This window comes from Callospermophilus lateralis, chromosome 16, assembly GCF_048772815.1.
Source record: "Callospermophilus lateralis isolate mCalLat2 chromosome 16, mCalLat2.hap1, whole genome shotgun sequence".
In the NCBI taxonomy this organism is placed as follows: Eukaryota; Metazoa; Chordata; class Mammalia; order Rodentia; family Sciuridae; genus Callospermophilus; species Callospermophilus lateralis.
The window spans coordinates 71495786-71522419 of NC_135320.1; the positions used below are offsets into that span (position 1 = coordinate 71495786).

The window sequence follows — 26634 nt, forward strand, 5'->3', positions numbered from 1 at the left end:
CCAAAAAGAAAAAAGAAAGCATGGAGATGAGACAGGAGGAAAACGTGGATGTCATTACAGTGTCCAAGTTGGACCTTGGGTATTAGAAGATTGTGTAATTGTTTAGTGAAGAAGAACTGCAATCAATACATGCTTCAAGCAGGAAGACACTTCATTCACATTGTTTTAGTATAAAGATAAATAAACACACATTAACACCATTCACATTCCATGTGCTAATATATGTGCATTCTTCAAGAGGTAGTTTATCTTATTAAAATAATTCCTGCCAGAACCTTCGAGCATAGCTCAGTGATAGAACTCAAGCTTAGCATGTGTAAGGACCTGGATTGGATCCCTGGCACACTCAAAAAATGAGAACCTCTTGCCCTATTCTATACCTACATTCCCTACTCTGAACTCCCCGTTACTCACACCACCCAGGGCAGTGCATTCCGGCTTTCCCAGTCACTCCCACAAAGTTAGGCAGCCAATCAATGCTTTTGTTTTTAATCAATGTCATTGTCTATGTCCCTTTAAATATTGGGCCCATCTTAGAGGCTAAACAATAACCGCCAAGCCTCATCCCAGAACCCTAGGGTTTCCAATACAATGCATCCCGGGGACACCTTAATCACACACGTGCACATCACTCTAAGAGATAAGTAAAGCACCAGCAAACAACAGGAAACACAACTGAGTACTTAAGAAAGGATTTATGTTCCTACTTAGCTTTTCAAATCAGACAATGCTCCTAAAATATTTTACCAGTTTCCTCATTGGTCTATATCTTCTTGGCTGATATACAAAAACAAACAGCAAAAGTCTAAAGAATACACTCTGAAAGATTAGCAATTCATTTTATGGTGGTGTAAATTATTTCTAAAGATGCTTCCAGTCACTTCTCAATATGATAGCCATTAAAACATCGTAAACACCAACTGTTACCACTTAACTCTCTCCTTAAGATTAGGGAGGGAGGGTGGGAATCAAGAATACAAAGCTGATCAGAGAAAGTCTATCTCTCCCATTTGCCTCCAGGGCTGTTGCTGCTATCCACAGCCATGAGGCCTGTAAGCTCCTGTCTTTGTACCTTCCATGAGCCTACTGACTCCTTCCCTGAAGTCTGTTAACAGGCTCACATCTCACTGTATATGACAATCTTCCCTCAACCCTTCTGTTCATTTATCAACAATCCACTCTCTTCTTTTTCTTCCTCCCATTGGTAAAATTGCTAAAAGTGCTCTATCGCTTAGAGTGCAAACAGACCCATACGGGCACTAATCTAAGCATTTTGCATACTAGGGTAAACTGAACTGTTGTTTGATAAATATACAGTCACACCCCCCCCCTTTGGGCAGAATATATGTCCCTATACAAAGACGTTGGCCTTGGCTATGGGAGTTCATTTGGTCATGGACATGAGGAGACAAGATGTTAGTAGGAATGTTAAAACTAGCTTATGCAGTTTGGCTATCACAAGTGCATAAGATGCTAACCAAAGAAAAGCATGCCCAGAGACTACTGTCCCTTTAACCTGGACCCCAGAATGGGGCAAAGTAAAAGTGACCCCCAAAGGAGGCCTGGAGCCAAGGCCAGATAGACAGAACACTGTAAATTAGAAAATAAATGTGTGCCCATAAGCCACTCAGACTCCACAAGGATTTGTTAGTAGTAGCTACTGCATATGCCAAGAACATTTAAAGTATAAGAAATAGATATGTTAGGATTCCATTTAACAGATAAATAAACCAAGACAAGGAGATGAAATAACTCACATGCTAACAAGTGGCAGAGGCAGCATCTGAAACCAGCAGTCCAACTGCAAAGCCTGCCCAGGAAGGATTTCACCTCACTGCTCCCAAGAACACCAATCACCTGCTAAATCCAATCCCACCACCTACCCACACCTCAATCTGCTGTTCCCTGGTGGCTGATTCCACTAATGATCCTTAATTGCTAACCCCACAGAAAGCTTTTGGCCTTTGGCCCTTCCTGGTGTCTCAATCACAGTAGGCATTGTGGATCACGGGCACCTCCACCCCTCCTCTCTTGGCATATGACACTTTACCTTTCCTGATTGTCCTCTTCATTCCCTGTTACCTCTCAGACTCTTTATTCTCTTTTGCCTGTAACTCCTCCCCAACTCCCACTCTCCTTTCCTTTTCTCTATCTTCCGGGCAACTTACTACTCCCTCCCTCCTTCCCTCCCTCTTACTTTCTATTGCAATTGGACACTGGTGAGCCTCTGGGGAGCAAATCTGATGCAGCCATGCCCATAAAAGAAGAGCATGCCCTAGCGGAGACAAACATACAAACTCTAGAAATGGCTCAGGTGCCAGGGTATATAAAAGTGTATGCAAAATTGACAGGCCAGTGTGGTACAGGGGGTGGTTGGGAAGGGAGAAAACCCCACCCAGTCTAGAGGCCAAAAGCCGCCTCTCATGAATACAGTAGCCATTGGTAATTTGCCTATGTACATGGCACCTGTTTGATCTCTCATGCTTTTTAAACTTGTCTGTTCTTCCAGAAGACCCCAATAAAAGTACCAAATTTAACCTCTGCATGACCTCTGCTAGTAGCACTCTGGAATTGTTTTAGTTAAGTCTTTCAGATTATAAAAATGTGTTATTACCATGGATCCAGTTGTCAGGTATTATTATCAATTTTGAAGAAATAAATTTTGAGGAGGTATAAGAAAAGAATGCATCTTATGAAATGTTATAGTTAAGCCTACCTTTGACTATTAGGAGTTTTAAGTGAATTAAAATCTGTAATGCACAATTAATGGAATTAACCAGAGTTGTAAGCTCACCAAACAGATTTCAGTATAGATTTTGTCTTTATCAAATGAACTTAAAGAACAAGTTGCTGTTAAAGTTTGAGTAGAAGAGCCGGCTGAGGTTGTTCCATGTCTGGTTGTTGCTGTTTACATCCCTTTGTTGAGCCTACCTCTTATAAGCCTACACCTTCATTTTAGCAGGTAAATGTTGAACACTTCTGCTTCCCGGTCAAGACAGAATCAGAGGCCACTGATATAGTCATGGAAAAAGTAAACAGACAAGTTGCCCATATCTACTGCCTTGTCTTGATTTATACGAAAAACCTGGAAAACCTACAAAACTAAATGTTTTGCAGTTTACCTAGAAATAATATAGAAAATATTGCTTTTATTTTTGGTGAAGAAAATCAATTTTGTACAGTTTATTTCAATCTAAATAAAATGTGAATTTTGTTTAAAAAAAAAAAAAAGACTTCCTGAGAAGCTGCAGGAATCCACTAGGCAAAGAGATAACCAGGCAGATGGAATCCCATGTGTAAAGCCTGGGAAGTTGGAGGATGGTGACACATCCAAAGAACAATGGAAAAATAATTTTTTTAGACATTTTATTTATTTATTTTTATGTGGTGCTGAGGATCAAATGTAGGGCCTCAAACATGCTAGGTGAGCATTCTGCTGCTGAGCCACAACCCCAGCCCAGAAAAATAATTTTTGTTTATGCATTTGCAACACCACCAGTACTGATGCCACCCTACACACACATACACACACACACACACACACACACACACCAAAAAAAAAAAAAAAAAAACAATGACAACAACAATGGGTGTTCTCATTTAGCTAAAGACAATAGTGACTAATCTCTTGTAATGTCACTGAATTTAGAGAAACAGATGTTTGGAGGATCTTGCCCCTTAGAACACATAACCTAGAAATTTCAGAGACAAGAGAAAAACATACAAAGTAAGAGAAGGAATCTATAACAGCTATGCCTAGCACACAGCAAATTCCAATCCCTGCTCTGCAAGCAGCAGAAGGGAATACAGAAGCAAGCGGGGCAAGAGGCGGTGACTCTGCCTGCTAATGCAAAATTAGACCAAAGTTACTGGCATTTCATCAGCCACAAATCCCATGCCTCCAGTTGCAGGGCTGACTCTATGTCATTCCAGCCTGAACTTGGACATCTACTCCTCAGTGAGGACATTCCTGACCACATCATCTAATCGTTTTCTCAATCTTCTTCAGGGCACTTGGTACTCTGACACTGAATGGCTTCCTTGTTTACTGTCTATCTCCTGGAACAAAAACTCAAGTCATGAGACCGAGAGCTCTGCAATATTGTAACCCTGGCACAGAGGCTGGCACCTGGGCAGCACTCAGTAGATAATTATTGAACAAATGAAAGGGAGTAGGATGCCCCTCCTCTTTTATAGACATCCTCCTATTCTTTTCTTGGGTATTCCCCCCTGCAAGCCTACTTCAGATATTCCCTTTATCAGGGACCTTTCAAGCCTGTAACTGTACACAGGTTTTATATGTATATGTCTCTGCATTTTTCTGGGTAAATGAATCAATGAATCATAGCTTTCATCAGAGAATCATATGATCTACATCTGCTATGAACTAAAGAGTGTTCTCCATATGTTGAAGCTCAAGCCCCCAAAGTGACTACATTTGGAGACAGGGCCTTTCAAGAGGTAATTAAGGCTACATGTGGTCATAAGGATGGAGCCCTAATCCACCCAATATAACAGGTGTCCTTTATGAAGAAGAAGAGATGCCAGGGAGGTACATGTACAGAAGAAAAGGCCTTCTGCAAGTCAAGGAGAGAGGGAGAAACCAAACCAGAAGACACCCAGAATGGCCAGGTGACACAACTAGAAACCCAGACCAATCCTTTCCCAAGGCTAGATCTACAAGTAGACATCTCAGGTAGGAAAGGGAATAGGTGGTCTCTTTGCACTCAGGACTGGTGGGGTTAAGTGGGTTTCCGTGACTTGCAATTCATATAGCATATGTCATGTCACACAAAACCTGGTTTCTTAGGACCAGAAGTGACTTCACATATCTGTAAAGTATACTGGCTTTCTAACTTTGAACTTGGACCTTATCGATAGTGCTGCAGAGTGCTCTTGAAGAGTTTTAAGTGAACAAACTGGTGTCTTAAGATTTTTTAAATGATATGATCAAGGCACAAAACTGAAGTTGGAAAAAATTAAGTTTAGAGGCTCTTGGATTCTCCACATGAGAAGAGATGAAGGCAAAAGCTGTAACAAAGGTAAGGAAGACAGGGGGCAGGGGAGAGGTGCTTACAAATCCTTTATTCAGATGGGAGGTTTGCAAACTTTTTCTTTAAAAATATGTATTATATGGTCTTTAAAGGACCATATAATACATATTTTAGACTTTGCAGACCACACTGTCAGGCCATGGAATCTTGCCACCGTAGCACACAAACACCATGAACCATACATAAACTAATGAGCACAACTACATTTCAATAAAACTTTATTTACAAAAACCAGGCAGTCATTTGCCAACCCCTGACTTACAAAGTAAAGTGAGTCAAACTTGGCAATTGACTGGATATGAGAAATGAGGGAAAGGTAGAGTCAAGCTAACTACTAGGTCTGGGGGTCCTAACATTCTCAGCATTTGTTTCCAGTACCATAAATTCATCAAATCACTGAATGTCAGAGTGGGTTGGAAACTCATTAAAATTATATAGTTCAACAGTCACAAATTAATGGTGGCAATGTTAAGAGCAAGTGTTTCTGAGGCGGTGCCTAGTTAGCCCAGACAGGAGCAGAATTTCTAACTTGGGTTCAATATTCCTCTTTGGCCCCATATTCCTTTAAGTTTCCTCTAGTTGAAAAGATTTTCCTTTTTGACCTTGAGACCAGCATGTAACATATAATAATAATCATTGCACATTTAATACATATTACTGGACATGAATATATGTCCTAGAGAGACTGTGTCCCATCTCAAGAACCTCAAAGTCTTATCTTTGTGACACAGTTCCCCCAAGCAATTTTTGTGCTTCTGATTTTTTTTTCATATCTGATCAATTTCAAATAGTTGTGAAACACGTACCACACTTCTTTGCTCTAAGGATTATTCACTTTCTAATCTGAAGAGTGTTTTATGTTAAAAGCATATAGAAGATTTATTCAAGCCAACAACTGAGGTGCTGCTAATTCAGCCTCATGACAAGAAAAGAATGAATCACAGACATGCATTATCAGAACATAACCACAATCTGCTCTAATTGAAGACCAAAAAATTCCACAAGGCAAGAAAAATGCCTTTGACTGTCAGACAAAACCAAAAACCATGCAAACAGAAAAGGGCTAGAAGAAAATATGCCAAATTCTAAGAGTGACAGTCTTTTGAAGGCAAATCCATGGATATTTTTTTCTTTCTGCTTTCCATAGGGTATATATAAGAAACATGCAATTGTAATTATTTTAAACGGTCAATTTTAAAGATAGGAAATATTACCATGTTCTATTTTTTTAATTCTTGAATTTCTAATATTTTCTTGCTCTAAGATATTACAATTGGGTTTAAAAACTGCAGTTCACAAACTATACTGCTCTAAATATGTAAGATGGCTATAAAACTGGATAAGTTATTTTTTCTCCATGCCTAGAGACTCATCTTTATTTAAATATTTCCAGATACCATACTTTGCTCCTTATTATCCTCCTTATTATTCTATTTTCTAATATCACTTCCCTTTCCTCCTCATCTAGTAATAAACCTAACATGGCATCAGCTTAGTATGGTGAGTCCAACTTTTTATGGACAATCATCTTTAAGCATGGTTTCTCCTTCTCAGAGAAATCTTAGAAAAACTGTATTCTTACTCCATTCTTGCTTCTTTCAGGCAATCCTTACTCCACTGATCCTTCCCTGAGAATGGGAGCAGGGATGTCAAAATAAAGGTCAGAGGCAGTATCAAAGCAAATGACCATGCCCATGGCTGAGACCCTCTGGTTTGACAGCTGGCCCTTCCAAACAGGCCAGTTCAGCATTGACAAGTTCTCACCCCATTCCTACTCCAACGATGAAGAACTAGTGGACAGAGGCAGAGAGAAAGAGGAGGGAACGCTAGCGGGGATGGAAAGAGATAGCTGTGGAGTGGCCCATGGGACATCTTTCCATGCTAAGTTTAAAAAGATCGAGTCAGCAGAGAGAACAGATGGGAGCTCTCTGGGAAGCAGTCATCAGATTGTATGCTTGGATCAAGATCTGAAATACCATAATCTTAAGATACAAGTACCCCTAGTGTTGCTGTGCCAAACACTGCTGTACCCTATACAGTCCTTTTCTACTCTCCCTTCTGGGCCAGTTTATGGTTGGTGCCCACAATAATACCTCCTAATTTCAAATATAAAGAAATATATTTTTGCCCCAAGAAGTCCTATAAACAGGAAACATCTCTTTGGTGCTGGGTGTATTCTGGTCTGCATGTTGCCTCTGTGAAATCTGAGTGTCCACATAAAAGCATGGCAGCACCAAGATGGAGGTAGGAAACTCTGGCTTTCCTCCCGACACTGTGTACACTGTGAAAGAGATCCGAGTTCAATCAACAACTCTTTTCTGAGCACCTTCTAAACACCAAGTATTCTTCTCAGTGCTCAAATATGTCAGTAAAAAAACAAGATTATAATCATGGTGGATGGATACTTTGGGTCAAAGGAGTCACATTCAGGTAATGAAAAACCTGGATAATCTGTATTTACACTATTCACTTGCTTAGAAATAACACAATTGAATGTGCACAGATATTGAAGCTTACCTGGAAGTTAATAAAAAAGGTAGCTGTGGGCATGGACTTCTGAGTCACAAGTTGGTTCAAGTTCTGTTTTTTTTCTGGGTAATTAACCAACTGAATATTCAGAGCTAAATATTCTGACGGAAAAAGATCCTTTCTTTTGCCAGTTCATCATATGATGAAGACCATGATCAATAAGCCCATTCACACTTACAGAGTTTTCCTTGTTTTTTATTTTTAAATTGGGCCACTCAAATATGAACAGAGACCCTAAGGTTATTAAACATTTGAAGAAAACATTTAACATGAAAGACAAATTAAAAAAAAATCAATTCAGAAGAAGTGTGGAAAGAGAAGTTTAATTAAAAACAATAAAAATATCATTAATACTTAAAGAAATAGGGGAAGACATTAGATTTATAAAATAGGATATTAGAAGATTTTTAAGAAATTCTTGAAAGTTAAAAATATAGTAGATAGTAGAGGATAGGAAAGGTAGCAGAATACAACAGTTACTAATAGGGCATTATGTAAAAATGTGGATGTGTAACCGATGTGATTCTGCAATCTGTATTTGGGGTAAAAATGGGAGTTCATAATCCACTTGAATCTAATGAATGAAATATGATATGTCAAGAGCTTTGTAATGTTTTGAACAACCAATAAAAAAAAGATAGTAGAAATTATGAATGCCATAGAAGTTTGAAAATAAAATTCATATGCCAGAAAATAAAAATTTAAAAATAGATGAAAAATAACAAATAAAAAATAAGAACCAGCCTAGCAAATTTATCATCTCAAAAATGGGAACTGGAGAAAGAACAAAATGGATAAAAGGAAATCAAATAACCAATTCCAAGAGTCTCAGAAATGAATGACAAGTTTCCATTTTGAAAGACCACTAAATATACAACACAGCGGATAAAAATAGACTTGCACCAAGGTATATTCTTGTGAAATATCTGAACACTAGGATTAGAGGGAGGATTCAATAATTTCAGAAGGAAAAAAGTCTCTCTTATACAAATTATCAAGAATCAGAATGGCTTCAGGGTTCTCACAAACAAGTCTGGAAACTAGAAGATATTATGTGCTTCCAAATTACGAAGGAAGACAACCTCCAACATTAACAAGAATGAAATTTAATCAGTCATCAATCAAGTACAAAGGAAGAAAAAAGACTTTTCCAGATCAGCAAGTTATCACAAGTATACTTCCCATGCACCTTCGCTAGAGGGACCACTGAGGCAGGCTCACAGCCACTAAAGCCACAGGGGGAACAAAGGGAAAGAGGATCCTGCAACAGGGAACCTCACACCAACACTTTCAGGAAGGCAGTGGGGGGTGGCGGGAGGAAATCCAAACAGATTTCTGGGAAGCAAGACTGAGCCACCAGAGCTGCTGGGAACAAGTCTGAACCATTCAGGGGAAATTTCTTCTATGGGAATAAGTTGACAGGATTCCTAAGGTATGGCTCCACTGGAATGAGATCAACAAATGTCAGAACCCTTTGATTTGAATCAGCGGTAAGTTTAAAGTACACTCAGCAAACAATAATAATAAAACTTAAGCAATTAGAAAAAGTCAATGACATTTTTAAAAATTTATGTTCACATATAACTTGAATAAAAATAAAATTTAAGGTTATAATGTGCTTATCATACTTCCTGATAATGGTTTCAATTCTGTACACTTGCCCAAGCTTCTCTCCCAATTGTCTTCATTCTACCTTTGTACTTGATGTATACACACACACACACACACACACACACACACACACACACACGCCTCAGATAACTTACCTACACAGAGCCTATTTCCTTACATGCAAAATGGGAATAAGTACAAGGTTGAAGGATAGAAATTTGTAGAAGTCACACTCCTTAGTATACAGTAAGCATTTAATGGTAAAGAATATTTATCTATTAGTATCTGATCTGTACATAAATATTTAGGAATTTTATTATCTGAAAAATGAAATTCTAATTTTGAAATATTAACCCAAGAGGTCATTTAATGGCTGATATAACAACTGCAGTGTTTCCAAATGGACTGAATCAAAGATTCTAAAACATTAAGAATAAAGATGAATGCACAGCCCCCCATAGTATACCAAGAAAAAGACAAGATTAATCAAATTTCGGGAAGATGACTAAATAGAGGCAACCAACATGAAACTCCAAAAGAAAAAGATGGGAAGAAAACCTTGTGAAGAGAAGATATTGAAGATTTGAAGAATAAAAGAGTATGGCAATAATTGGGTAAAAGTGGTGCATATAAATAATCAATAAGCTTCAATGAAGGTAGAATAGCATTTAGGAAGTGTATCATAACTCATCTCCATAACTCACCAGAATGCTGTCCTTGTATTGCAAAGACCTCTTGTTCCATCCAACAGATACACCTTTCATTACAAAAGGTGATTTTTATGTCTTTAGCCTGGATGACGGCCACCAATGAGTGACAGGACAGAACAGAAAATAATGACTCCTTTGGAAATTTGGACAGCTATTTATTGCCCTCTCAAGACTTCCCATTACTGGCCTCATTAAATGCTATCTCTAAATAGAATGAGATGATTTGTTTTCCTTGTACATATTTACAAAAAGAATGCATTGATTTTTTTTTTAAATTTTATCAACAACTATTAAGATTTGCTAGAATAGTGTTACTCAGCTAGTGATGTAGATAAATCCCAAAGGCTGTTACCTCTCCTTGTGTGATCCACTGAAATGTCTGGGTAGCAGATTTGTTTAGTGGCAACAGAGCAGACACTCTTAAGTCGTCTGAACTTGGGTTTGAATTCTTACTTCATCATTTTCTACCTGGTGACCTTGGGGAAATTATTTAATTTCTCTAGGACTTCATCTCTTCATGTAGAAAAGAGATAATACTAGTAACCATTTTTAATTGTTGTGAAAACTGGAATATTTAAAATAACCAACAATCAGTATGAACTGGACACAAACCCACCAGAGCCGCACTAGGGTTTACCTGCTGATACCAGTGAGTGCCTAATAAGTGTTAGCTACTCAAATCTCTGCTGTTACTGTTAGTTCCTTATTAGTGTTTTCATGATCTTTTTCTTCCTATGGGAAATATGAAGAATTTTCATGCTCAGAAAAACATTTTTTTTTAAAATTATTACCTTAATATGGCTATTTAGAAGATCTGGTAATGGAGGTGAATTAACAAAATATTGGGAAAGATAAAGAACTTGACCTCTCTTCCCACTGAGCCAATGACGAGGCACCTCTGGAGAATTACATGACCTCATGCCCCACTCTGGCTACTTTCAGCCATAATTTAAGAAAGTTTCTGGAGCCCTTTTAAAATCATAAGCCAAGTACTACAGACAGCTGTTAACATCTCATTTACAAACGACTTCAAAGTGGGCTCTGTGCCATCCCATTTGCTCATGACAGCAATGATAGAAGCCACAAAAAGAAGCCTCAAGACACTAAGTTCTAAATCTAAGCTCTACCACTACTCTGTTAGGTGACCTTGGGCAAGGGATGCTTCACATCCTCATTTATGAAAAGGGGGCAGGTGGGTCTGCTCCACTTGCCAGTGGACCCGTTGTGGCTCAGGGGAAGAAACTACTCTGGAAAGCACTGTGCAGTGTAAGGCCAGGGCAGGGTGAATACAATGATGATGGCCGCAGTGTGAGCCCCAGCTAACATGCAGGTGCCACCACCTACCAAGTTTCAATTAAGAACCCTGGCCAGCAAGGCAAGTCAGAGGGCAGGAGTGTCCAGGGATGGGTAGGGGTACTTAGTAAGCAAGGCACTCAACTCCAACCAGGGAAAATCTCTCCTTTATCATTAGAATCAAGGACAATGACCTCAGTACCTAAGCCTGAATCTTAAAGCTTCTGAGAGCAGGAAGTCAAAGCAGCAGGGGATAGAAGGATACGGAGATGGTGTTTCTGTCTTGGCAAAATTGTAAAGTTGACCAAATTTGTTTCCGGCATCTTTTTCCCCTTTCCTTTCTGAGACTAGACCCACTTTCTGTTGCTTCCCTAAACTCCCATTCCCGGTCTGCAGGATTAGAGAGCCCTTGAGTACCTCTTGGCTAGCTGGTGCACCCAACCCTACTGCACAGGCAGGCATGCCCCCAAGCCCAAGCTCTCCAGAAAATGTTCTAAAAGCTATGTCCTCCCACAACACTTTACCAAGAGAAATCTTCTTGCTCCATCCCAGCCCTGCCTGGAGTTAGTTACTCCAGAATCAACCAACTTACAAGAAACTGTCAAAGCCCTACATGTTCTTCTAGCTCATACTTCAGTAGTTTCATTTTTAAGAAAAATTCTTAAGATGATAATGTCTTAATATAGTATTCCCCAAAGAGTCCGAACTAGGAAATTGCATAATCATCTTTGTAGACAGTATCTTGATCAAATTTCAGCTCCATCATTTACAAGCTGTGTGACAATGGGCAAGGTATGTGACCTTTCTCTTCTTTTCATTATTTGTAAATAGGGATTATAATGGCTTTTACCTGATAGAATTGATGTGAAGATAATGAGTTAAAATATGAAAAGTATTTAAAACAGTGTCTATTACATAGTACAGGGATTAATTTTTGTATTATGTATTTATTTTGCAGTTTCAACACTCCTTAACTGCCAGAACCATTGTCAGAACATTGCCTTCTCTAGGAGTTAATATCTAAACTCTTAATGACCCTGCCCTATGGGTGATCTCTTCTGTCCTTTGAATCTTCAAATTCTACCTCTCCACTAAGCCAACTCACACAGTCCATAACCACTCTCAAATATCTTCCAGCTTTGAACGAAAAAAAGAAAAAAAAAAAAAAGCTTCCTTTGAACTTGCTTCCTGCCTAGGTACAGACCTCTGCCTTGGTTCCAGCTTTTCTCCCCATATTTTCAATCCCCTTGACTTTGATATCTGCCCCCCCCTCTATGCATGTACTTCAAGAGCAGCTGCCTCATTACCCACTTAATCCTTCAACCACAGTCATACAGATTCGCCTCCCCATTCATTTCATTGTTTGCTAAACCCAGTGGCATGTCCCGACACACACCTGGCCAGCTCCCTGTGCATCAGGTGATACCAAGACTCAGAATGGGCACATTTCTCCCACTGGCTATTTCTTCCCTGTTTCTTCCAGTTTCCTCTTCCTGGTCCCTTCCATGAAACAAGGCAGCTGCCTGGTGGTCATGCTCTCCCATTAGGAATCTGCTCTTGCTCCAGTGTTCTCTTGCCACAAGTGTGCTCAGAGGAGGATGTCAGGAGGACAACATGTGAACACGTGGGAGAAAGGCATTCAAGGCAAAGGAACCACATCAGCAAGACAAGGGATTCCGGGTGTGCTGTGAGTACCTAGGAAGCTCCTTAGGATTAACCCTGGAGAGGAAGCCACGGCACCCTGGAGAGCTTGGACTTTGTTTTATTGACAGTGGAGCACCTGAAAAATTGGGAGCAATTATGTATCTGCCACTCCCTCTAACAGTCCCACATCCTAGCTGTTTTCTTCTTAGGAAACGTGTCCAACATTTGCCCCCATTTCTCTCTTTTCCCTTATCACTCTATTATCACTTCACCTTCTCCCTCATCTTTTCAGTCTTTCCAGACTACGACCACACTTCCCATAGCAGCAAGTTCACTCTATTAGGAAACAATGGAAAAACTACCATGACTTCTCAAGAGGAGTCCGAGGCAGTATGAGGACCCTTGCTGTGGGCAGAGAGGCTGTGCTCTGATGCAGAGGGAGAGCAGCTCTTACACAGCATCCCCTGCCCAGGTTCCTGCCTTCCCTCTGGTGATATATTTAGCACAGGAGTCTTAAATCTCTGACTCAACCATAAGCTCCCGAGGGAATTTTATATGGTCCTGTGACATTCACAGTGTTGCGTTCACAGCAGGTGCACAATGAATACTTGTTGTCTAAATGAAATGGTGATTTTCAATAATTGCATGTGGGGTGTGCAAGTGAATTGGAAGGTAGCATGGAAAAACAACTTTAGCAAAATACCCAAAGACCAGGAAAACCTTACACAGAAAGGATGCAAATGTGCAGTCAATTAATACAAAAACACTGAGATTTTACCCAAACACTCAACAAAATTTTCCCCTATTGCAGAGCACGATTAATGCTTTGATTTTATTATAATGCTGTTTCTTTTAAGTTACCAAGGTTTCCAAAAGACAACTAGTAACCCAGAACCAAACTCCCACTCTGAGACAAACGAGAAAGCAACACAGTAAGGTGAAAAAGCAAGGAGTCTCTGCAAAAGGGGTATTTGCCTCCCCAGTTCGGTTCTGCCACACATTATAGCAGCGTGGTCCCGAGAAAAGCATCTATCTTCTCTGGACCTAAATTCCCTCTCAATTATTAGATAGGGGGAAATTTCCACCTACCTCGCTGCATTATGAGAACTTATTTTTAGAGAATGACATAAAGATCTTGGCTCAGAGTCGGCACCAAGTAACATTAATTCTTTTGTTTTTTCAGCAAATAGTCCAGTGTTTTCTATGCACCAAACAGCAAAAAGCATGGAGGGTAGATCAGAGAATAAAAAAAAAAAATCAAATGACAGTTCTCATTAATCTGAGATTATTCATCTTTAGACCCTGTGAAAACGGATAGAAGCCCTAGATCATTTTCCCATGAAATATATACATAATGTCCATACCCAAACTATGCCTACAGTTGTAAGGGGATTAAACACCACATGAAATTCTTCAGTCCCTCTTGTTATCTTAGACAAAAAAAACCCTGCCTCTATATCAGTCTCTCTCAAATATTTGATAAGAATGGCTTGGGACACAGGTTTGACTTAGGGTCCCATTTATTTTACCCAAAAAGAATAATCCAGAAGACTCATCATATAAGAGAATATTGCCTAAGAAGATCTCACAATCTGTGGTCCACCTAATTTTCCTAAATTTACTCACCTTAGCATATGACTACAAGTTAAATACTTTTAGAACCTGGCACCTAGTAGGTCTTCAGTAAATTTTCTTAAATATATTTTTAAGAAACAACATTACTTCTAAGCAAAAATAAATGAATGTGATACCCACATCCATTTCCTAGATGATTCTAACACCAAATATCTGTCTCACAGATGATCCAGGTAGAAATATTTACTAAATAACGACAATGGAATAAAGTCAGAATTTCTCTGTAGAAAAGAAACAGAAAGAAAGATCTAGGCCACCACAAAGCACTGGCACATATCTAGTGCTGCTTTCAGAGACCCAAGGCCAGGAGACAGACACGTCATCTCCACCTCTGTTCTTGGTTACTGATTGCTCAAGTCTCTTGCTCCCATAAACCACTGGTCAACAGAAGCAGTAAAAAGCACCAGACAAAATCAAGTACAAAGTACACATACTACAGCCTGGTTAATAACACATTTTCACTTCTGCATAGAGCACAGGTGTGTCTCCACAAAAACAAAACCCTCACCTAAAATGTTCACATTTTACAACTTCAAACAACCATTAAGGCAACCGTGTTTCTAGGAGTCTATCTGTAGCAATCCCAAATTCAAACCTTCCAGCCCATGGTCTCAGAAACCAGGGATAAGTCCTAGAAATCTCAGAATGTTCCCATCCAAATGATATGTAGGAGACTATCTTTCTGGATTTGAAAGCAATTCCACTATCAAGCTCCACACCCACTTTTTAGCAATTCTTTGTAGTTCTTACACAGGGTTTCTGTATAAGAACAAGCACTGCTCCTACTGTACAAAGACCCATTTGAGAGATCCAAATGTGGGGCCGAATCACACGCAGCTGCAAAACCAGAGGCTGGCCCCTGCCATTCTCAAAGTTTAACCACTATCAACTATCAATAGTCAACAAACCTTTTCTTAGGCTTCACAAGATGCAATCCATCTTATAGCAAGACCTAGTCACCTTGTTTGACAAGACCAACTCCTTTCAGGAGTTTTTCAACTCCTTTTCCCCTCTCTGGCTAAACTCACTTTCTGTGGCCTCTCAAATCTGGTCTCCCCTTCCCAATTCTTGCCCACTTTTCCTCAAAATTAAGTCTTCTTGCTCACTTTTCCCAAAAATTAAGTCTTCCTGGCCTATTTCCCTATCTGATTGTTTTCCACAACATCAACAAAACCATTACTTAGAAGTTGACAACAAATTCTTATGCTACCTCTTATAAAGTTAAATTTAGAAGGTGTTTCTTTGGTTTGCTAAAACTAATAGCATGTTTAGGCTAAAACCATGCCTGAAGACTGGACTAATGCCTGGAAATCAGGGGTGTACTCGTGCCATAGTGACACTGCACACTCAAGGAACTCATTTCAGGAGAATTGCCCCTTTCTGGTTCTACCCAATACTTGCATGGTCCCATTAATCTAAGTCTCTTATTTTCTTGAGGCCTTCTTTACTAGATGATTTCTACAGAGAAAAGTTCCAAATAAAGGAGAGTGTACATGAGGCAAAGCCAATCTGAAAAATTGTTTGGCAGTTTCTTACAAAGGTTACGCTTATATGTGTATCTGTGTGTGTGTGTGTGTGTGTGTGTGTGTGTGTGTATGTGTGTGTCTTGAAAATCCCACTATTTGCACAAGAGAAATTAACAAGTTCATGCACCTGTAAGCAATTGTTTACAGTGGTTTCCTCATGATCATCAGTTACTAGAACCAATCTAAATGTTCTTCAGTCAGTGAGTGAATACACTTCAGTGTCCATTCAATGGAATCCTAACCAGCAATTAAAAGAACTGAACTATTGCATGCATCAACATAAATAAATTTCAGGGATGTACACCTAAGTGAAAGACACCAGACTCAAATCTGGCAGAATGTGATACCATTTATATGACATTCTTGAAAAGACAAAATCAGAGGGATAGAATTCAAACTGGTGTCTTCAAAGGCCATGGGTGAAGGGGAGGGTAGGAGGAAATGTTGTGGGGAGGTCTTGGAATTGTTCTATATCTTGATTGTGGTGGGGATTATAACACTGTGTATACTTTTAAAACTCACAGAAATACAAAAAGTGATTTTGCTGATTATATAATCATACCTAAATAATCCAAATATAAAAAATTAAATACTAGTATGAAATCATAAAAGACAAAGTGAGAAAGAGAATATATTTGCAGTGGGGACTAGAGTTTCAAAAATAATAGTGAAACAGTCTGAGCCATACTTTATCTTGAAAAAAAAAAAAAGAAGCTGAAGAGTTTGCTTTATCTCCTATTTAACTTAAGTTAGGTTATACTTGTGATATGTGTTAATTCTTAGAATAGAAAAAGAATCCATTTTTATTTGTTATATAACTTCTGCAACTAGATCTATGCCAGCAGGAGGAAACATCTTCCATTTCACACTTGACTTTTCATAGTCCAAATGTGAAGGAGATCACTTTTTTCCACCAAAAAATATTTCAGGGCATCTCTTTTTGCCCAAGACTTCTCTTAGTTCTTGGAAGACACTAATGGCTCTTGTGAATGCCTTTCAAGTCAACATCAAAGCCCATTTTTCTCCTGTTTCTTGATTATCTGGCCTACTTTAACTGGACCATAGTTTTATGAGTTCAGCAGTTTTACATCATCATTTTCATAGAGCCCATGAAATTTTTCCTCTTTGGAAAGAATTGAAAATTTTCTTTCAAATCAACTTACTAGGCATATTTATTGTGTGGCTGGATGTTGATCAGCTAATCAGACATAAACCTACCAAATTGCTGGTGTTAAGAGGCAAGTAAATTTTTAGAGGGAAAAATTATATAAGTTATGAGCCCTTAATGAATAGCTCCTATCATGAGAGTTTTACTTCCCTCTGTTGCTTCATAGCTGCAGGGATTCAGATAATGAATACATCAAAAAATACAATTGAGGATGCCTTACATTTTATCCATATCTCAACTCTAAGAACCATCAATGAGTCTTCCATCATCCAACACCTGTTACCCGACACACTGCACTAACATGAGGATATAAAAATGTCTCAGATATTTTCCAATGTGGCAGAAAAATAAGGTAAAACACCATCATCACCAGCAGGATTATTCATTGCATAGTCATTGAGCACCTGTGAAACCAGGTCTTAAGACCTTTCTTGATGCAAACTTAATGCCATGACATGACTATGAATTCATTACTATTAATATTCCCATTGAGTGGATGAACAAAAGAGTTCTGAGCCATTAAGTGAATTAGCCAGGCAAACATTGCAAGTCCTTAGCAGAGATGATCAACCCTTGTCTGGCTGTAGAGCTTACATAGTTAAAGCAACACTGCCAAAGCTGTAGCACCCTTGGGGACAGTCACGCACTGTGGGCGCAGTGACAGACCAAGAGCCCATTCTGCCCCAAGTCTCCAAGTCAGCTGTGGCTCTAAAAGCCCCAACTCCCAGTAGTCCACAAACGCTGTCAGATCACTTGAGACCCAGGATGTGCTGAACAGAATACCAGGAACACCTTCTCCAGCAGCAAGGCAGGCTTGAGGATCAGGGAGGGACAAGGAACCCAACCTTCCTAGTAGCTCCCCAGGCCCAAGAGGGCTGCGGGAGGCAGTGAGGCAGGCCACCCTTGTCACCAGCAGCTGCCAGCCCATCCTGTTCTTCACTCCGGGAGGCAAGCCATGCGAGCAGCTTCTTGCACCCACACTTTAGAAAAATCAGACTAAATATAACCACATTTGCTCTTATGAGCCAGCTCAGAGCAGAGGGTGGGGGCCTGCTCCATTCCACTTGAGGAAATCATAGAGGGATCAGCTTGATTTACAAGGGAGGAGCCTCCCTTGTTTGCACCTTTGGTTTCAAAAGGGCCATATTCAAGATCCAACTGGGCTGTGAAGAGTGCTGAAGGTTTGGCCAAGCAGATAATAGAAACTATAGGGGGAAAAAAAATATATGTGTGTGTGTGTGTGTGTGTGTGTGTGTGTGTATGCACCAGACAAGATTTAGAAACCTTCTCATTCACTTTTATGACCACAGGGAAGAACAACCACATCAACCTAATGGGAAAAACCCATTAGAGAGCCCACATTATACATACACTACTGTTTCCTGCCCTTCCCCCCCCGCCCCACCCATCAAAATCCTACTCAAAGCCTTGCTCAAAGGCTACTCCTTCCGTTAGGCTACCCCATCCAGCTCAGAACCAGCTCAGAACTAAATGCTACATTTGTTCTCTGCCCTCCCACGATATGGTGTTTGTGCTTTTATTTAGAACTGATATCATTCAGCCTAATCTGCTTCTCTGTCTCCTTCGCGAAAGTGAGGGGTTATGGCAGGGGAAGGGAGTTGAAGGGCTCAGCTCCCTCCTTTATTAGATCCCCACCAAATCTAGTAGAGTTCTGGGCAGCAGGCAGCACTGTACTGCTTATCCACAGAAATGCAAAAGCTGCTTGAACGCCAGTGAATGAGAATTTGCAACAGCCCCCCTTTTCCATGAATTAAATGCACAACATTCCTGGGGTTCAATCATGGGCTTCAGACTTCAGGCTGCCTTCTTGTAACTTGTCACCACAGCAGGTACTGTGACTCAGCATTGGAGACTCTGCTATTCCAGCAAAGTTTTGCATCACCTCCCCTCCTTAGCACCAGCCCTTGTTTCTTTTAGCCTAAGAGAACAACAGCAAGACTGATGAGAAAGAAAGGGTGGCAGGAGAAGAATTAGTAAGGGCTGTGCTATGCAAGGCAACCCTGGATTAGACTGAAGCCCTGTCTGAGAGGGCTGCAGAAGACTTGGGAGTGGCAGGAACCTCTGCCACAGCAAGTTCCACCCAGGATTTGAGGCCCCACTTCTGGCTCACACAGTCACTGCACAGGAATTCTCAATGAGTGTCTAGTCACCATTCTCAGGTCCTAAAGCAGAGTGCTCAACAGAAACTGCTGGGATAGGAAGCTCAGATCTGATAGGTTAGAGAACAAAGGGAAAGCAAGTAAGAAGAAAAGAAGATACTGGGTTATACATGAAATGGTAGAGGACAGGGAAGCAGTTAGTTTAACAACACCATGGCCCTGCAAGGCTCAGTACCTATTAGAGAAACTTGTCCATAGTCACACTGCTTTTATGCCTACTCTGAAGATGATACAGTTGGGAGCTCTCCTGAAGCATTTCGGAAGCTACTGTGGAAATCAAAAGCACTCACAATCCCACCTGGCAATTTAATTGTCATCCATTCACTCATCTAAGCTTTCCAGAGGGTCTACCATGGGCTAGGCCTAAGACCACAAGAAAAGGTAGCTAGAAAACTTCAGGTGGACTGGCATTGGCAGAAAGTCACCCAAGGGCAGAAGGAAGCACCTCTCCTTCGCTTCCCATGCCATATGAGGGGAAATTCTTCAGAATGATGCTTCTGGTCTCTATCTACACCTTCTCAGGGGCTGCTCTCAGGACAAAAGGAGGCAACTATCTGGTGATCAGTCCCACCTGGTTGCTGGGGGAACACATACTCTGCTCTCGAGGCTGTCAGTGTTACAGAGGGAGGTGCCCCTGAAGGTCACTGACAAAGCCAGAAAAAGTTACCCATATACCCTTGTGATGAAGGTGACATTTTAATGTCCCATTATTACTCCTTTAACTCTGGCAAAGTTCTCAATTCAAGGTGGGTGAAGAGTCAGCATCTATTGGCCTCCAAAACCCAGGCACCTCTTTCCACATTTTCCCCCAGACTTAAAAAAAACCAGTGATCAGTAGTCTTTTTTCCACTCTTTTACAGCAGAAAAACTATAGAATTTGAGCACCAAGTGACTTATCAGAGGTCATTTGATAAGTCAATTCAAGCACTTAAAATGGAAAATTCAGATCCTCCAACAGATGTCACTTCAAGTGCACTAACTTCCATTTGAAATATTGGGAGGGGTACTGAAAATTGGAAATATATTTTGCCATGTAAGAGGACTATTCTATTCTACCTGGAATGGAAACACTACGTACAGTGCTCACCCACCCTACTTTTTTCATAAAAATCTAAGGATGAAGGAGGAGAGGAACTGGGAACAAAAACTCTTCTCTGGCTTGGAGGAATCAGGTATTTATATATTTCATTCATGAAACAATTATTGTGGGGGTCCTGGCACTGCTCTTAGATGAAAAGAAAACTGTCCCTTATGAGTCTACATTTTCTTCTTCCTGTATAATACTGCAATCTCTTTCTCTCAGATAAGGTCTTATCAGTCACATGGTCACAACTGTCCACACACTCTGGCCATGGAGAATGGTTGACTGTAGTTCCTGTATGCTACCTTCTACCTTCTATCTAGGGGTCCTATTTCTCCATTTAAAAAAAAAAAAAAAAGACAATACATGCCAATATAATCCCAATCCAATACAGACCATAAAGTGGTGCCCTTTTCTGTGGTTGGAAAACACACTTTTCAGATGCTCAGCTGTCCATAAATGCAAAACAAAGGCTAGGGACCATAAGTAGGATGTTCTTAAATTCGGAGATGAAAATATAACCCAGGGAAGCCATAAAACAATAAACAAACGGCACCTCTTTTTCATCTTAAATACAAAGCTTCAGATTCAGCAAAACGAAAGAGTGTCCTACTTGCAATTAACACTTTTACAAGTTCAAGTTTACTTAAGAGAAAGGTTACACATTATAAAATCCTTCTAATTTGTTACTAATTAGAAAGACTGGCAGGCATGAATTAGTGAAAATTTGAGATACAAAACACGTGCCAAATACTATGACTTTTTCTAAGGAGAGGATGTACACGCAACACTTCCTGAGAATCTTGATTCTAGGGCCCCCTATTAGATCCTTCATTTATTTAATTCAATTTTCACAATGTTCCCAGGAAGTAAACAATAGTGAGCCCATCTTTATTCCAGATGTGGAAACTACAGCTCAGGTGGTAAGTAACAGTTTCTATATTTCCTCCTCCAGTTCCTCTAGCAAAATTCCTTATTCTCTGAATCAGTGTTTCTCAAGGGGTTTGGGTAAAGTGGTCATTATGGTCTTGGCCTGGAAACTTTGTATGGGATTATCAAGCACAGCAGGACATTTAGCATTGCCTGCTCACCCTCACAAAATACAAACAGCAGCTCCCAATAGCAGTTTCTACACATCTCAGATGTGTCCTAGAAGGACAATGCCATCCTCAACAGCAGAGGAAAACCACAGCTCTGCTTCTTTGAACATCAAGACAAAAGACTGAAGGGAGGAGTTCTTCCTTTAAAAGTCCCCCCTACCTTCAAATATCTCAGAAGTCCCTGTTTATGGCATTTAGGCTAAGAAAGCCTCAGACACTCTTCTGGAGCCAGTTATCAAAGCTCCATAAATATATGTATTGCCATGTAATCTGCAAGAATTTTTTGAGTACGCATGATGGGCCAGGTCCTATGCTATTGGGCAGGAAGATGAAATCAAAGAGCACATGGTCTCTACCTGCCAAGGGCTTAGAGTCTAGTGCGAGATTAAGTATGGTAAATACTAGGGTAGATATAAGCATGGGTGGGTACTAAGGAAGCAGCGGGAAGGCAGAGAGACAGGGAGGACTGGAACAGGTCCCCAGAGGAAGAGAAGCTTTTCTTAAATCTTGCAAAATGACATGGGAGGAGCCAGGAAGGTCCCAGTCCCTGCTGAGAAAACTGCCTCTGCAAAGACCAGAGACAGGAATCACATTTTCAACAAAGCTTAAAACACTTCCTTCATTTTTCAAGTTCAGAGCTCATTGTGATTCAGAACCAGGATCTCCTGTTTACTAGATAGGCACTTCAGCCAAATAAGTCACTAGAAAATAAAGCAAATTCTCTGTATTCCACACATACTTCTTTTCAGAGCTTATTTTGGTAAGGTCTGGCTCCACTGGTATGATTATCCATTAGACAAGAAATATGAGTAATTCTATACTTCTTACAGTGATCAGTAAATTGTCTTCAAGAACTCGGTAGACTGAGGTGGGGTTGTGCCTCAGCCGTAGAGCGCTCGCCTAGCACATGCGCGGCTCTGGGTTGGATCCTGATCCTCAGCACCACATAAAAATAAATAATTTTTTAAAAAAAAGGTATGCGTCCAACTACAACTTAAAAAAAAAAAAATAACACAGCGGACTGCCAACAAGTGGGAGTATCCCTCACTTGGGAACACAAGAGAAGCAAAAAGATTATAATCAATGTCATCTGATGAGTGAATGGAAGGGTTCCAGTAGGTCAACTTACTGTTGGTCTCAAGCTCAAAATGAACTCTACCTCAGCTTTTTGTTTTTGAGGTATCTGAAATCTTGTCTCCTTAATCAGATGTCACAATGCAAAAAGACAAATTCTTGCCCTATTTTTATGTTTGCACAGAAAAGACAAACTAGAAAAGTCTTTGGTTATTTTTTTAATGGGCAGATCAATCTATCTCGGTATTAAGAGAGGGAAAGAAAGAATGAAGCTCATTTTTGTTGATGTGGTTGGAAAAGCAGGTATCGGCCAGCTGAGGATCTCTGAACCTGAGACAGCTTAGAGGCAGTAGTTTCCCGAGTTCATGGGTTCTGAGTACAGGAGCTGGGTTGTTGCTACTTTAGGTTGTTAAGACAGTAATTATGAGGAAAGCAAGAGTCAGGTTATATCAATTTCTCTCTCCTGGGACAGGAAGGGGAGGCAGAAGTAAGCCAGCCCATGTGGTTGCTTCTGTTCTACAAGGAACAGGCTCATTTCCCCTTGGCAAGGGGCCTGCTGCTGCTGGCAGACATGCCCTCTTTTTCCTACCTCAGTTCCCCTCTGTAGAAGCACAACTCTGGTGGTGAAGGTAGGCTCCCACTTAGTTTCTTGATTTTATCACTTTATCATTCAGGCACACTTTGACCCTTAATTTGACATCAGAAACCCTTCTGGTCCACGTGTGTCTCCTCTCCCCCAGAAAGTATCATCAATAAGAAAGCCCTTGTTCCAAAGTAAGTGAACCTGAGAGCAGGAATCCCTTCAAAATCACCTGACTCTACTTTTAACCAGGAAGTTCAAAGGAGGCAGAGCTGTGCAATTAGCAAGTCCAAAGTTCAAAATTAATTGGGCGGGGGGAGGAAGGTGGTCCCCAACGTAAAGGCGGGTTGTCTTCCCCAAAGAGGCGGGTTGACTTCCTCCAGTCCCCCCCCACCCACCAGGTTGATTCCACTTCGTTTCTGTAAACTTTACTAATCCCTGGAGAGCTGTATAAACACTGACAGGTGTAGGGACACCTTCACCCTCGGGGGTACATCTGCTGCGCTGTTGCTGGGTACACTGGGTGCAGGGCCCTTGACCCAATCGCAGTCCAAGCTTCCCGATGACGCACCTGGTCAGGGTCCTCTCCCACGTTTGGGGGGGCAAAGTGAGCATCCCCAGTCCAGGGGACACCCAGTCTCTCTTGACAGGAGTGGGCAGGATAAAAGGGCACCTTGGGGCTGAAACCTCATGCCGAACTCCCCGGCTTTCCCTCCATTTCCAGCATATCGTTTTGAATTAGGGGCACTCTTCTCTTCACCTCCTACCCTAAAGTCCTGCTCACCCAGAGTCTCTCCGAAGCAAGACAATAATGCGCCTTCCGGCCTTCCTCGCTCAGGTGAGTGCCAAGTGGTGTGGGAGGAAGGGGCCCACTCTCCACCACCCCCTTTTTTCGCCTCCCCACGATCGCCGAGCTTCAGCAGGGATGTGTGGATTGGGGTGCGCGGGTTAAGAGGGAGCTTAAAATGCCCCAAGCGTCCCTTACCTTCCACAGCCATTCTCTCAGAGCTTCCCTAACGCATGCATAATTTTCTTGGCCGAGGTACTCCTCCTGCCCTGCGCTCCCCCCCTCCTCTCGCTTTCGCCTAAATATTCTGCGCTCATCTGCTCCAGGACCAACCTGCCGCGGTCACGCAAAGCAAGCAGCCGGCTCCCTGCTCGGCGCAGGGCGGCTGGGAAGTGTAGTCCCCTTCCTTAGCCGCGATCCCGAGACACCCCGAGTCCCCGCGGAGCGCGGCTTGCGGCCACGATCGGACGGCAGCTTGGGCATCAGCGGGTACGGACCAAGCAATCTCTCCTAGGGGACTCGTTAAGAGGACAGGGTACCGCGGAGCCTCGGGAGGTGGCTGGACTACATCTCCCAAGATGCCATGCTTCCTTCTTTCGGTGCTAAGAGGAGGGATCGGTGATTGAGACCTTCCCTGTCATTAGGAGCGCCTAGGCACCTGGCCCCCACGCTGCTCTAGGCAGAGGGCCGCCGAGTTGCGATATGCTCTGGTCCCGGGTCCACTCGTTTTGGGGGGCGAGTAGAGCCACCGGCTGTCTGGGGTGCTCCACCTGAGCCAGAGACCTGCTGCACAGGATGCGGTTGAAACTTGTTCCTCTGGACCCCGGGATGTGTGGGGTTTGTGGGGAATCCAGCCAGGTCCAACAGCGGTCTTCTAATCCTCCAGGATGGTTCTGGAGGCTAAATACTTATCATAGGCATGGGTGAATGCGGGAGTGGCCTAAAAATACCCAATAGCGTCCCCAAGGGATTGTTAGGAGCAAAACCTAGGAGCCAGTATTCCATTGAAGGACATCTGACCAAGAAAACCTCCCTGGCTACTGAGGTGTGTGAGGCTTTCACCCTCCCCGGCCTGGGAGTCTGTTGGTGGCCAGAGATAGGGCCTAATAATAGTGCCCAAGAATTAGTGTTCTTTTGACTTCTGAACCTATGCTCTACCTTCAGAAGCTGGTGATGCTATAAGAAGAAAGGATAAGGGGAATCATGTAGATGGCAATATAATTCCAGAGCTAGTAAATATTGAAAAAAAAAAATTAAGTTCCCAAACTTTTTTTCTGCTGCATGAGAAAATACAGATGCAGTTATGACTGGAAGGAGTAAGGAAATGATCATGAGAACAATCTGATTTAGGATTGGATTAAGACTTTAAAGGCTTGGAGCTCAGAAATTTCTGGTACTTCGATCACCCAAACCTTAGCACCAGTGCCCACCCTCCCCCTTTTTAACCCTGCTCTGCAAAATAACTCCAAGGAAGTACAAAGACCAGATTCCATGATGACTAGTTAGACTTTTTTCTGTCTTGGAAAAATTCTAAAAGAAAAATTTTCACAATAGTTTTGTTTGAGAGTGTATGACACACCTGTTTCTCTGGTCACTATTTACTCACTTAGTCCTCCTGTTGGCTACATGACTGTATAGAGAATAGGTACTTTTAAAACTACCTGCATGTAATCATTAAATACCCTTGGTGATACTTTAAATCTGAGTTCATGGAACTGTGTACAAATCAAACCTCAGGCTTCCATCCTAGGTACAATAGGGAGATCTGTCCAGAAAGACAAATTTTCCATTGAAAAGAATTGTTGGATTTAATATACAGCTACATATTCTAAAACCTGGAAAGTGCTGAAACCCAGTGCTTTCCTCCTGCCTCGTGCATATAGTCATCAAAGTGTTAAGTCTGTCTTTAGACTTAATAGATGGAAAGCAGAACCATAGGTTTTAGTTATATTTTTTGCTGCTGTGACTAAAAGACTGACCAGGACAATTTTAGGGGAGGAAAAGTCTAGGTAGGGGCTCAAGATTTCAGGGTTCAAGCTGAGGCTGAATATCATGGCAGAAGAGTGTGGCAGATGGAAGTGGCTCACATAATGATCAGTAAGCAGAGAGAGAGAGAGAGAGAGACTCTTCTGGCCAGATACAAAATATATAGGGCAACAGCACACTTCTGGTAACCCACCTCCTCTAGCCATACCCTACCCACCACCAGTTACCACTCATTGAATCCCATTAGGGGATTAATTCACTAATTGGGTTAAGGCTCTCATAACCTAATCATTTCTTCTCTAAACCTTCATTCATTGTCTCACACATGAGCTTTTGGGGCACACTTCACATCTGAACCATAACACCACACTATAGGCAATGTCAGTGGTTCTCAATATTGACTGTACAAATATATCTCTATTTTTCACATGTTAGGGGTTTGGGTAGAAGCACTTAAGTTTTAAAAGTCCACAGGTGATTCTAATCTTCAGCAAAGCTGAAAATCATTGTTCAAGCTCTTAAATATCTGAGTGATATTAAATGTATAAGTCACTGAAATTTATTGCTAATGCAAAAACTTTGTTTTAGCCTAAGTCTTTAATAACTTTCCCAACTGATGTGTGTGTCTGTTGAATTTTTAGTATAAAAATAAATAGGATGTGAATGAAATATTAGT

General features: G+C 41.2%; 1 protein-coding gene across 2 annotated transcripts in view; it reads right to left on the minus strand.

The window, feature by feature from the left end:
• The window catches only part of Samd12 (sterile alpha motif domain containing 12), a 373220-nt gene extending 348901 nt beyond the window's left edge, over positions 1-24319 (minus strand). For both annotated transcript variants that reach the window (XM_076835983.2, XM_076835984.2), the window contains exon 1: positions 24171-24319. In XM_076835983.2, coding sequence (XP_076692098.1) covers positions 24171-24183 — 13 coding nt within the window. In that variant the 5' untranslated portion in view covers positions 24184-24319. The remainder of the gene's footprint in view (positions 1-24170) is intronic.
• Between the last annotated feature and the right edge of the window lie 2315 nt (positions 24320-26634).